The sequence below is a fragment of the Mus pahari genome, chromosome 2 (genome assembly GCF_900095145.1).
Source record: "Mus pahari chromosome 2, PAHARI_EIJ_v1.1, whole genome shotgun sequence".
NCBI lineage: Eukaryota > Metazoa > Chordata > Mammalia > Rodentia > Muridae > Mus > Mus pahari.
In genome coordinates, this window is record NC_034591.1 from 89,337,845 (window position 1) to 89,352,122 (window position 14,278).

Here is a 14,278-nt window from a genome sequence, read left to right on the forward strand (position 1 = left end):
TCTTCTGGAAACATGATCAACTGTTATGTTAAAAAGGCTGCCCCTGCTCTTATATAGCTGTATTTCACTTGGTTTAAAGACATCCCTCATTAGTCTACCCTAGGTAAGACAGACCTATCTAAATATCTCTCTGTGTTTTACAAATAAGTTTTCTTTTTTTTTTTTTAATTTTTTTTTTAAAGATTTATTTATTTTATGTAGTACACTGTAGTTGTCTTCAGACACTCCAGAAGAGGGCGTCAGATCTTGTTACGGATGGTTATGAGCCACCATGTGGTTGCTGGGATTTGAACTCAGGACCTTCGGAAGAGCAGTCAGGTGCTCTTACCCACTGAGCCATCTCACCAGCCCCCACAAATAAGTTTTCTTAAGGAGTCCCCTCACGGTACCTAAAAGAAAGAGTAACTTACTCGAGAGCAGGCCTTAGAACTCTGACTTTTAATGCTTCTAATATTCGATTTAACTCCACAAATGGTTCTTTCTGACTTGGGTCTACAGACAGACCAGATTCCTGGAAGGGAAAAACAAACAAACAAAACCTGTTAGCATATTCATGCACAGTGGAACAAGCTGATCTAGATTATAAAATACAGGGCTGCCAAAGGTAATTTTCTTTTAGCATATACTTTTGGGGCAGAAACAGAGGCTGTCCCACCTTTATGTTACTGTCAAATCTGAGCTGAGCACCAGCCATGGATACCAGCTGGGTGTGATTCTGCACATTCAGGCCAATGCAATGCAAACACATACTCTTTCCTGGAATGTAAGGTGCAGCTGGAGGTCTGACCACAAGGAGAGGAGGACTCACTGGAAACTAACTGCAGAGCCACAAGGAGTGTCTAAGAACTTCCCGGGACAGATGCTACTAGCCTCTCATACTACCTTTCCTTTCTATAACAAAAAAAAACAAACTTTGTTTAAGCTGCTATCTTGAGTCTGTTACTTGAAAACAAACTAATCTTCAAAGACACAATTTACTGTGAGGTCTGTATGAACACACACCTCAAAAGGTACAAAGCAAGACCCACATACCATTGATTTAAACTGTTTCAAACAGAAAAGACTTAGATTATAGATTGGTTTATGATGCCCTCTAAATTATTTTATCTTTTGAGTTCTTCATTTTTTAAAAAAAATAACAACAAAAACAACAACAACAAAATGCAACAGAATAGAGTCTGGAGAAATGAAAAGGGACCAAATCCCCCGTTCTTCACACAGGCTCAATGAATGGCCCTGGGTACATTCCTTGGGTATGCATCTTGTGTGTGGAACAGCAACAATAACTCCTATCTCACAACGTAGTAGAAAGGAAAAGCAGGGTGTGGCCTGGAGGAAAACACATAATACACAGCAGCTACTACTATCATGAATACATGGTGTTCCTGTGTAAAAGAAATACGACGGGCAATGCCCACCCGACGTAAATTTTAGCCTGAAATTTCGTTTGATATAGATCTACTATATCAGAAAAGCAAACATTAATATTTTTGTTTTTTTCCTCTTTTCTGCTATATTAACATTCCATATCACAGGAAGAAAAAAAGGAGCCAGAGTGAATGGTGCATGCCAGTAAGTGTAGCACTGGGGCGGCTGAAACAGGAGCCTGGACCCCAGGAAAAGTAGTACTACTTTCCATACTTTGACTCATGGCAAGGAATCAACCTAACAGACTCAGTATAAAAAAACAACAATTTGGATATTAAACTCTGAGTGTAATTTCTTAAGGGCAATTCAGATACTAAATTATAGCATTATAATTTGTAAGAACTTAAAATTTTTCCTAGCTAAATGACTCATCCATGATAATTAAAATATTACAACTCTAGCTACAGTTTAAGGTACACCCAAGTCCCATCTGCAGACACTGCTAACTCCACCAGCTGTCTTGTTGTTTTCCCTATGCCTCACAGGCGTCTGCTTACCTGGCAGAGCTCCTCAGCTACATCCAGCATTCCTTGTCGGAAGAAGTGTTCCACCATGACCTCATTGAGAAGCCTCTGGCTGTCTGCCTGCCAGCAGCCATCTATTCCCACACTGCTAATGTCAGAATCAAAATTCTGGGGGAAAAAGGACAAGAATCGTGTATAGATGACTTCCTTTTTCAACCTCACCTGAGAGAAGGAAACATCTTATAGAAAGGTCTACATCTTACTTTGGTGTTATCAGAAAGTACCCAATTCAATTCATCTGCACAATCATAGGCAAGGATTTTCCCATTGCTTCTTTTAAATCTTTTCACTCTTGGGGATTACTGATGGAATAAACATGAATTTAAAAAAAAAAAATTGGGAAGCACTCTAGGAAAACATAGATTTAACACTGACTTCTGTGAAACCAAGATCAATAAGCCAATTTCCGAGCATTATATTATAGCAATATTTTCAGAAGTATACTATAATAAGCTGTTAAAAGCATGCTTAATGCTGCACTGTTTAGAATGTGAAGGACAGAAAACACATACATACATACACACACACATACACATACACACACACACACACACACACCCCTACCTCAATCAACATAGGACTGCTACATGGCACAGCCCACTAACTGCAGTTCTGAGGCTGAGACTGATCAGACAGGTGATGAAAGGGGTGGTTTCTATTACTCGGCCTACATCTGAGCTATGGATACTAGTTTTGAGCCCACAGAGCACACTTTAGACTTTGAAAATTGAAATAAAGTAGACTGGCTACTCAGAAGTACAATCAAGACAACTGTGGACCACACCGAAACTGCCACCCACAGATGCTGGGCATCCGCTCGTCAGAGGGAAGCTCAGGTTTGTTTAGCAAACAAGGAACTGCGTACAGTTCACAGTGTATGGAAGAGGAAGTGACAAGCACCAAGGCCAAAATGGCAAATGCTGGAACCCAAGACTTCCAAGCTATTACAAAAATGTTCCCCCAAAAGGGCAAACACACTTTTTAGAAACATTATTGTTGTTCTCTCTTTCTACCACATGAGTTCTAGGGACAGAACTCAAATTGTCAAATTCTGAAGCAGTCTTGCTGGCTGAACCCAATCTCGGGGCCCCAGAAGGCAAACACTCTTGAAACATCAAGGACACAGAGTAAGGAATTAGAGAAGACACAGTACCCGAAGTAAACGCACTAGAGACAGAAAAGCAGGAACAAAGTGGCAGTGCAAGAAGCCAGCATACATTACACAGAAAACAGAAAAACAGGATGCAAAGGAAAACAAAACACAAATGAGCAGATCCTCAACAAATGGGCAAAGAACAAGGTATAGTATGTGGCACCAAAGAACCAAAGGATAGGAAAAAGAATTGCCAGAGAAATACACTTAGATACAAGAAAACAGGAAGCTTCCAAAAAGGACAAGAAATCCCACTTGAAAGCATCAAAATGTTAACATCTAAACAAAACAAAATTGAACCAAAGCCCAAGGCAACCAGCTGAGGAAAAAATGGCCTGTCGGACTAAAGAGATGATGGTTCAGCTGAGCTAAGGCTAGTTCAGATCCCAAGCACCCATGTAAAGCTCAATACATGCACACATTGCAATCCCAGAGCTCCTACAGCAAGCAAGGCAGGAGGCAGAAACAGGAGAATCTCCACAAGTTCACAGGCCAGCTAGCTTGACATACGTACACAGCAGGAACAAGAATACCTAAAGTTGCCAAGTGGAAGTGTGCATGTGTGCACATGTGTGTAGGCTTAAAAGAAAAGAAAAATGGCCTGTTACCTACAGAGGGACTATGGTTTCAATGATTATAGATCTTGCAACAGAAACTATGGAGTTAAAAGGAGAGCATAGTACCCTGCCACCACCCCCCCCCCAAGAAAAATCTGGATTCCAGAATTATATATCTAATAAAAATACCCTTCAGAAAGAAAAATGAAGTAAGCATTCTCAGACAAAGAAGGTTTTGTTTTGGCAAATTTACATCGAAACTAAAAAAAGAAGTCGGGTGAAGTTGGCACATGCCTTTAATCCCAGCACTGATGCAGGTGAATTGGAGGCCAGCCTGGTCTACAGAGCTAGGTTCAGAATAGCCAGGGCCACACACACACACACACACACACACACACACACACACACACACACACAAAAACCCTGTCTCAAAAACAAAACAAACCAACCAAACAAACAACAACAAAAGAGTGAAGAAAGAGCAAATCTGTACCATGGTCTCAGGTTTTCTATCTAGTTCATTTTGCCTTCTTTGCTGTTCATAAAAAAGTCTCTACTGTTTAATTTTTTAAAACTACACAAATCAATGAAACAAGATTATCTGGATATACCCAAATTACAATTTCTGGGAACCTTTGCTTAACTAGCCTAACCAATAGGATACTAGTTTATAGAATATAGCCTATAAGTAACCTAAAACAGCAAACCAAAAAAAGTGTTCTTGTCCAAAATTGAGCACATTTTTCCATAGTAATCTTTCCTGGTTTTAGGTGTCCTTGCAGAAGCTAAGGTAAACATCAAAATCTGAATTCACTCAGGCAAAATGAAAGCCAAAACTCCAATATTATTATGTCTTAATTTTAATTAAAGAGACTTTTTCATTTTCAATTTTTATTTACTCTTTGACAATTCCATAGATGTATATAATATAGCTGAATCATATTCATTCCCCATTTACTGCCTGACTGGTACTTCTAGACCACTTCTTCCTAGTAAGAACCCCCTACTTTAATGTCTTTTTTCTTACACTGACTCAGGAGTTTAACTGGGGTTACTTACTTAAACACAACCAGAGTGTCATTTACTGTAGCATGGGTAACTTAACAGTGAAGAATTACTCCCCTTCTCCAGCAGTCATCAACTGTCAAAAGCTCCTCCACCAGGAGTCGGGGCTCAAGAGCCCTATTTCATCATTCTTATCCAATCTCTTGAACTAGACCCTAACCAGTGAAAAAAACACAAATAACCTAATGCTAAAATGACGCATACACGAACTGACTGGTCCATGGCACTAATGAAGTACAATCACCTATAAACGTCTTGAGTTTCACTTCTACTTACCAGATATTCTACATTTCACAGTTGATTCATGGCACCTCACTGACACTTTTTTAAAAAGCAATTTACATTTTGTGTGCTGTCTTTAACAACCAGAAAACTGGACTGGTGATATTTTGCTTTTCTTCTGGACTCAACTAGAAACCCACAGTACACTGGGGCTATTTTATACCCAAGAGACCATTCAAACAAATAAATAATGGGTATCTAATGATGTGATTCACTGCAAACTCAGAATCTGCCTGTAATTCTCCACATGCCTAAGCATATGTAATAAGCAATATCCACCTGACTGAGTTACACCCCCCTCACTGGTTTGTGAATAAACATAGCCCTAGGTGGAAATGGCTTGTCTAATAATTACTTCTCAATCTTATCAACCAGCCTACAAACTTGTCAGCAGCTATTTAATTTGTTAGGAAAGAAAGAAAACAACCACGGAAAATAAAAAATGCTTTCAAAGACATTTCTACTCGTTAATATATATTATCAGTTTGCTTGGTTTTGGAAACAGGGTTTTATGTAGCCTAAGGTGGCCTCAAACACTATGTAATAAAAAATTATCTTGAACTCTTGACACCCTGCCTTCCTTACAAGTGCAGAGACTGCGCATACAGACACCATAACTAATATACTATCAGAATTGTAATAGTTACTGGTAGTTTCCTGCGGAAGGACTATACCTCCCAGCTTCTCCTGAGGACTATGGAAGTCATTTCCACATCCCATCTTCCTCTGTAGGCATTCTGGTCATACAAATATGTGGGTAATAAAGATGCCCCCTTGAGGTAAATAGATATGTCTTAGGGTTTTACTGCTGTGAACAGACACCATGACCAAGGCAACTCTTATAAAGACAACATTTAATTGGGGCTGGCTTACAGGTTCAGAGGTTCAGTCCATTATCTTCAAGGCAGGAGTATGGCACCATCCTGGCAGGCATGGTGCAGGAGGAGCTGAGAATTCTACATCTTCACTTGAAGGCTGCTAGCAGAATACTGGCTTCCAGGTAGCTAGGATGAGGATCTTAAAGCCCACATCCACAGTGACACACCTACTCCAACAAAGCCATACCTACTCCAACAGTAGGAGTATTCCAACTTCTTTTTTTTTTTTTCTAAATAGTATATATATATATATATATATATATATATATATATATATATATGCGCTATTGTTGTGAGCCACCATATGGTTGCTGGGAATTGAACTCTGGACCTCTAGGAGAGCAGAGAGCGCTCTCTCTCTCTTTTTTTTTTTAAGATTTATTTATTTATTATATGTAAGTACACTGTAGCTGTCTTCAGACACTCCAGAAGAGGGAGTCAGATCTTGTTAAGGATGGTTGTGAGCCACCATGTGGTTGCTGGGATTTGAACTCTGCACCTTTGGAAGAGCAGTTGGGTGCTCTTACCCGCTGAGCCATCTCACCAGCCCCAGTATTCCAACTTCTAACAGTGCCACTCTCTGGGCTAAGCACATGGAAACCATCACACTGCCTAAGGTCAGACCAAGCCTTTCTTTCCTTCTGCCTTCTTTCTCTACAGCTGCTTTTAAAATAATCTAACAGTTACCACTAACACTATCTGCTCAAATAATACAATTCTTTGGATTATTAATTTCCTTGAGATATATACCAAAAAAAATGCTTATTGAGAAACCTTTTAAAAGTCTAGCATTTGGGCTGGTGAGATGGCTCAGCAGGTAAGAGCACACGACTGCTCTACCAAAGGTGCAGAGTTCAAATCCCAGCAACCACATGGTGGCTCAAACCATCCTTAACGAGATCTGACTCTCTCTTCTGGAGTGTCTGAAGACAGCTACAGTGTACTTACATATAATAAATAAATAAAATCTTTTTAAAAAAAAAGTCTAGCATTTAAACAGTGGTATGTATGGAGTTTTACAAGGATGCCCTTCATATCTTCACTTTCTTAAAGCCTTCTATGGTTACTACTACATAGGTAAGAAAAATGGAACACCCTTTCCAGTAGGATTATCTTTAATCACAGTAACATAGTTGCTGTCTCAAACAGAAGGATACATATTTCTAAACTCCCTTCAACCATCTATTCTTTCACGTTAAACAATTAAGGAAGACAAGAAACCCTTTTACAGTTTATGTTCTGGTTGCACGTAATAAAAATTAAAGCCAAAATATAAATGGATGTTGAGGGGATGGATACAAGTCAACTCCCTTTGTGGTAACTGCAGGTTTGTTTGTTTTTTTTGTTTTGTTTTTTTTTTAAAGATTTATTTATTTATTATATGTAAATACACTGTAGCTTTCTTCAGACACTCCAGAAGAGGGAGTCAGATCTTGTTATGATGGTTATGAGCCACCATGTGGTTGCTGGGATTTGAACTCTGGACCTTTGGAAGAGCAGTCAGGTGCTCTTACCCACTGAGCCATCTCACCAGCCCCGGTAACTGCAGGTTCTTACTCAGTGTTGCATCAGAGCTGGTATTGCTTCCAGCTTCTGTTACTAGGTGACCAAACACATTTACATGGCTACCCAGGAAATCAACAACACTGTAAACCAGCAGAGGCACTATGTGAAGAAACACCTCTCTATTATTAGCACCATCTGCTTGACTTTTCCCTTTCCTATTTGTAAAACAATGAGAGTTACATATCATTTAGGAAGCAGAGGCCTGAGAATCCTGAGTTCAGTGTCAGCCTGTGTTACACAGCAAACTAAAAACAAATAATATGCCAGGCATGGTGGCACATACCTTTAATTCCAATACTTGGTAGGCTGATGCTGGCGAATCTCTGAGTTTGAGGCCCTGCTGGTCTACAGAATGAGTTCCAGGATAGCCAGGTTTACCCAGAGAAACCCTGTCTTGAAAAACAAACAATAAAGCAAAGAGAAGCCTGGCATGATGATCTTACACTGGGAGGAAGGATTCAAACAACAGAACCAAAAAAAGACAACAAAGTGTGTCCATTTATGCAGGACACAATAAAGCTTGGAAAAAAGAAAACCACAGCATACTAAATCTAGAGACTGAAGGGTAGAGAAGTCATGAGAACTAAATTACAACCTATATATGCTATCTCTTTAACCACTTCATGAATACAACCAGGCAGGTTTAAAGAGTGGTTTTTATTGCTCACCTAAATGCATTTGTGAATCACAGTTACTGAGCAGTCCATGGTAAAACAGTATTTGCTTTGATTCCTAAGAGCCAGCTCTCAGTGTTATTTCTAAGCTTCCCATCTACTTAAGGAAAACTGGCATATGAACCCAACAATTGGTTAGTTGCACCTATAAGGAACTGGTTCTTTCTCAACATCTAGTTAATCTGGGTTAGTAAGACAGAGCAAACTCCAAAGGACACTCAACAGAGAAAGGAGACCTGGACTGGGAGAAATCACTACTTCATACTCAACTCACAAAGAGTATGGACGCAACCTTCAACTGAAAACACAGCCAATCTAAGAGGAACCATGGGCAAAAGAACATGAAATTCACAAGAAGTCACCCTAATGGTCACATGTGAAAAGATGCTCCACTTCAAAACACAGGAAAGGCAAGGTGAGTCTGACCAGACACTATTTCACACCCACCTGGTTACTAGCTGGCCATTGCAAACGTGATGAGAACAGAGGGAACAGCACGGTCCCACGTGTGCCGAACAGGATTGTAAACTGGTATAAACCCTAAGGGAAAAATCTGGCAACACCCTGTAAAGCTGATGCTAAGGTTCAAGACCTATGAGGAAATAAACCTGTACTTAGCATATGCTAGACCGCAGTCCTTCACAAGCTATGGCTGGAAAATGAGCCTGGTAGTGTAGCAGAAACAGAAGCGTAGGTGGACTCTAGATGCCAACACTATCTTTTTTGACATCCTACTATCTCCTCTGTACAATACTCACACCTCTGCTTTGGTATTCAAAGTTGAGAAAGCCGGGCATGGTGGTGCACGCCTTTAGTCCCAGCACTTGGGAGGCAGAGGCAAGCAGATTTCTGAGTTCAAGGCCAGCCTGGTCTACAGAATGAGTTCCAGGACAGCCAGGGCTACACAGAGAAACCCTGTCTCAAAGAAACAAAAACAAACAAACAAACAAACAAACAAAAGTTATGAGAAAGACTGGTTTACACGCTAAGCTTTCACTTTATAAACATGAAGACATACTAAGCCACACCACAGGCTTCACACTTACAAAGATAAACATGCTCCACAACCTGTCTGTCACTTCCCTCTCCCCTCAAGGACAGAGCAGAGCAATGCCAGTGACTTAACTCTCCCAAAGACGGCAAACATATTTTTCCATTTCACAAGGAAAGGAGAAAGACTCTTGTGCAACTGCAGGTGCTCCAAAGGCACCAAAGATCACTTCCCCCAGGGAATTCTACTTGAGAAGGTTCCTTAAATCTCAGCTCTAGGTTTTAGTATCAGTTTTCCCCATCTGCTCTCTGGCTCTAACATAAACCTCAGTTTTCACATCATACCTAGGACTGCAATTGTTGGGATTCAAATTAAACCATTACTCAAGAAGATGTAAATAATACACAAAATGTTCTACCAATACTCATCCAAAGTAAATATTTAACCTCCAAAAGGTGAGTCAGTCCTTGCCGATCTGAAGCCACATGTAAGATAATCTCCACTAGAAACATGATGTGACTGCGAAAACAGGCGGATACCTGTTTCTCACCACGGCACATCCAGTTCTCTCCTTCACCATGAGTTCTAGGGATCAAACTCAGGTCACTAGTCTTGCTCACTTTGCACTTTTTTCTGCTGAGCCATTAGAAAATGCAAATAAAACAAGCACATAAAAAAAACCAACAACAACAAAAAAAACAACCAAGTTCACCGAGTGGTGATGGTACCCACCTTTAATCCCAGCAGTGGCTCAGAGTTTGAGGCTAGTCAGGTCTACAGAGTGAATTCCAGGATAGCTAAGGCTATAGAGAGAAACCGTGTCTCACAAACACAAACGAACACAACAAATTCCTTAATTCAAAATCACTTAAACTGGGTGTGGTAATAAATCTGTACACACACCACTTGAATCTAGTCACAGCCCAGATTTATTTGCACAACTGAATGTATAGGTCTTTTTGTGCCTTTTGGCCTAATGTGCCACAGGTGCTGGATCAAGCCCAGTATTTCATCTCCTTCCTTCCTGATCAGGTGAAGTGGGAATACACCAGTCCAGAGGAATCTTCTGCCCTAATCCTATGAGCCCTGACTACTAGGCTTGCTTTTGTGGTTGGCACTATAGTTGAATAAACGGTTACCATTTAAATAATGTAGCTTCATTCAGTTTGAAACAGGATTCTAAAAACAAAAACAAACAAAAAAAAAGAGTAAGGCTTATAACTTAGAGCAGATATAAAACAGATGACAGAGAAAGCAAAACTCCACTCAGCTGCTCTCTGGAAAATGGTGTTCAGGCTATGTGGGGAAGAGGCAGTGTGGTTCCACACCAGTGCTTGTTATATTCACCTGGCTGTTAGGATGCTGGGTTCTGATAGGCAGAAGTTCTTTTTTACTCAAGCAAGCTGGTTTTAAGCAGTGGTAGGTGGGAGATAATGCTTCAGAGACGCTCCCTCCTCTCTTGCCACCTGTGCTTTGTCTCCCACCTCAGACCAGACTCCTTCCAGAACCACTACCCCACTTCTAGGACACCTTCCTACCTCATATACTCCCAGACTCCTTGTTCTCATCAGGGTTAATATTGTTAGGGAACACCATGACCAAAGCAACTTAGGGAAGGAAAGGGTTTATTTGGCTTACATCTTCACATCATAGTTTGCCATCAAAGGCAGTCAGGACAGGAACTCACAACAGGGCAGGAACTGGAAGGCAGGAGCTGACGCTTGCTCTGCATGGCTTGCTCAACCGGCACAGCCACTCACCATATGCTGGTCCCTCCTCCATTAATCATTAAGAAAATGCCCAGCAGGCTTGCCTACTGCTTGATCTTATGGAGGCATTTTCTAAATCGAAGTTCCTTCCTCTCAGATGACCACAGCTTGGGTCAAGCTGACAAAAAACTAGCCAGCTCACTCCCTTCCCTAAGGCTCTAATAAACAACCACCCCAACCTCTCACACACACCTGGGGAAACACTGGAAAGTATCTGGGGCACAGTGCACACATCTGGCTGGGAAAGGTCCACCCTCAGAACAGTACTATGACCCAAGTAGACAAGAAATGGTTCCTACTGAAACCATGCAATTTCAAAAGAAAGAACTTCCATCTTGACCACCAAGGTCAAGCTACTTTATACTTTACAACACCTAAATAAGGTCAAACTGCATTTTTAAAAAATTAATATTACACTTAGTTATTTGGTGTGGAGAGTAGTTTCATGTTTTATTTCATTCTTAGGGAATGCCTTCCTTGCCTTTTAATCACCATTTTCTCTTTATATGTCAGCTACCAACTCCCTTTCACTAACAAAAAAAAAAAAAAAATTACATTTGTACTTTCAGAACTCAATTTAGCTTTTTCTTCTTGTTTGTTTGTTTTGTTTGTTTTTTTTTTTTTTTGTATGTTTGGTTTCTTGTTTTTCGAGACAGGGTTTCTCTGTATAACTCTGGCTGTCCTGGAACTCACTCTGTAGACCAGGCTGGCCTCAAACTCAGAAATCCGCCTGCCTCTGCCTCCTCCGAGGTGCTGGGATTAAAGGCGTGTACCACCACCGCCCAGCTAGCTTTTTCTTTTTAATCAGAGACAATCATCTCCTCTTCTTAATGCCCTTTTTTCTCTTTTTAATAACATGTCTCTACCACAGAAGGATGCATTCACCACATACTGACTTTAAAGTCAGTTTGTATTCAGCTTCACCCAATTCATCTCAACCATCGCTGTAAGCTAAGCACAAGCTCTAACTGCTGCATTGTCTTTTATCTATTCTTGAAACCAGTTATACTGACATTGACTTCAAATAATTACCTTAATTATTTAAAAAATTATTAGCTACTTAACTTTTGATACTACCATTCTTTAAGATCAGCATTTTGCTTCCCCAATGTAGCTGCTCCACCTAGTGGCAGAAAACCAGTTCGGGCAACACAGTTAAACTTTTTTTTTCTCATAATTTCATTGTTTATTAATACTAAAAGGACCCTTCTATTATAATCCTGACCTATTTTATTTCTTTGTTTAGAATTTATATTGTTTTCAAAACTGGATCTCTTTTGTTATTAGTAGGACTTATTTATAAATTGAAATCCTCTTATCCTTTGAAATTTATCTGCTTTGTTTTTTACACTCCCACCTCATCATTATGGATATTTTCAATATCTCTAAAACCTCAACTATAATTAATGGCATATTACTAGAAATTTTGTAGTAATGAGAATATTCATAATTATATGCATCTAGTTATGCATGTTTTCATACTGGGACTGACTTTGAACTGTGCCTATGCTCAATAGGCCATCTGACACTGAGCTTGTAGCCCCCTCCCCTGGACCAGAATAATGTTTTAAATAACAGTAAGTAACTCAAGCAAACATTGGGTTATTTATTCTTCCAAAAGTAAATGTTTCCTCATTAATAAAGGATAAGAAATCAGTTACTGAAGTTATTCTCTTTTTTAAAGACATTTTTATTAGATATTTTCTTCATTTATATTTCAAATGCTATCCCCTAAGCCCCCTATACCCTCCCCCTGCCCTGCTCCCCAACCCACCCACTCCCGCCTCCTGGCCCTGGCACTCCCTTGTACTGGGGCATATGATCTTCGCAAGACCAAGGGCCTCTCCTACCATTGCTGGCCAACTAGTCCATCCTCTGCTACATATGCAACTAGAGTCACAGCTCTGGGGGGTACTGGTTAGTTCATATAATATCCAAGATACAATTTGCAAAACACATGAAACTCAAGAAGAAGGAAGACCAAAGTGTAGATACTTCACTCCTTCTTAGAATTGGGGAACAAAATACCCATGGAAAGAGTGACAGAGACAAAGTTTGGAGCTGAGACAGAAGGAAAGACCATCCAGAGNCTGCTCCACCCGGGGATCCATCCCATATACAACCACCAAACCCAGACACTTTGCATATGCCAGCAAGATTTTGCTGACATAACTCTCTCTTATGAGGCTATGCCAATGCCTGGCAAATACAGAAGTGGATGCTCATATTCATCTATTGGATGGAATACAGGGCCCCTAATGAAGGAGCTAGAGAAAGTACCCAAGGAGCTAAAGGGGTCTACAACCCTATAGGAGGAACAACAGTTAAAACTTTTAAACCACCATTTCACCTCAACATCACCCTTGCCATACCTCACTTATTTTCAAGTAAAGTTTAAGAACAAAATCTCAGTTGAAAACATTTCCCAAACCTTGGTCTGTTCTCCAGGCTGAATAGTGAGGGTATGGTGTTTAACATCTCCTCACCTCAGTTCCTCATATGTAAATGAGAACACACGAGCATCACGGGACACATAAGGCATGTAGAGCACACGGCTCAGCCAACTCTGCAGTGACAGTGCTTGTTCTCACCCTAACACCACTTGCTTTCATCCCGTATGCCAAGCTAATCCTCCCTAGTTTTCACTACCTTCTTTGTTCCTTTTGGTCACCTACTCAATAAAATCCAGGACGGAATTCATAATCTCTACATCTTTATCAACCTGATCTTTCCTAGTTTCAGGAAAAGAACCTTCCCTATACAAGCCAGTCCTTCAGTCTTTAACACATGTTGCTCTTTGTTTTCTATCCTAACAGAAAATCTCACTTCATAGCTTTTTTCTTCTTGAATCTTACACATTATTCCAAGTCATATTTAAGATACTAACTCTGCAAACCTTAGATTAGCTCAAACTACAACAATATTTCCTTTATAGTTTCATGAACACTTAGGATTATTTGCCTCAGAACTTTTTCTATTATTTTATGTAAGAAACCCTAGCACTTTTTACAAGACTAGTTAAGATTTCTAGCATATAAATAACATGTATTACTTTTAACTATAACATGCATTTTAGAAGCTTAAAAATCTCAGCATTATCCACTATTCATTTTAGCCACTCTCCCTTCTAAATACAATTTCTAAAAAATAGGAGGTAGAAAATTAAAAACTGCAGGCTGGTGGTGGCACACGCCTTTAATCCCAGCCCTTGGGAGGCCAGTCTGGTCTATAGAATGAGCTCCAGGACAGCCAGGGCTACATAGAGAAACCCTGACTCGGAAAGCCAAAAAAAAAGAAAAGAAAGAAAAGAAAAGAAAAGAAAAGAAAAGAAAAGAAAAGAAAAGAAAAGAAAAGAAAAGAAAAGAAAAGAAAAGAAAAGAAAAGAAAAGAA

At 40.0% G+C, this 14,278-nt stretch overlaps 1 protein-coding gene across 2 annotated transcripts in view; it reads right to left on the reverse strand.

The window, feature by feature from the left end:
* The window catches only part of Rmnd5a (required for meiotic nuclear division 5 homolog A), a 53,510-nt gene that overhangs the window by 20,101 nt on the left and 19,131 nt on the right, over positions 1 to 14,278 (reverse strand). For both annotated transcript variants that reach the window (XM_021190445.2, XM_029534834.1), the window contains exons 3-4: positions 1,926 to 2,060; positions 411 to 511 (exon numbers count right to left, since the gene is read on the reverse strand). In XM_021190445.2, coding sequence (XP_021046104.1) covers positions 411 to 511; positions 1,926 to 2,060 — 236 coding nt within the window. The remainder of the gene's footprint in view (positions 1 to 410; positions 512 to 1,925; positions 2,061 to 14,278) is intronic.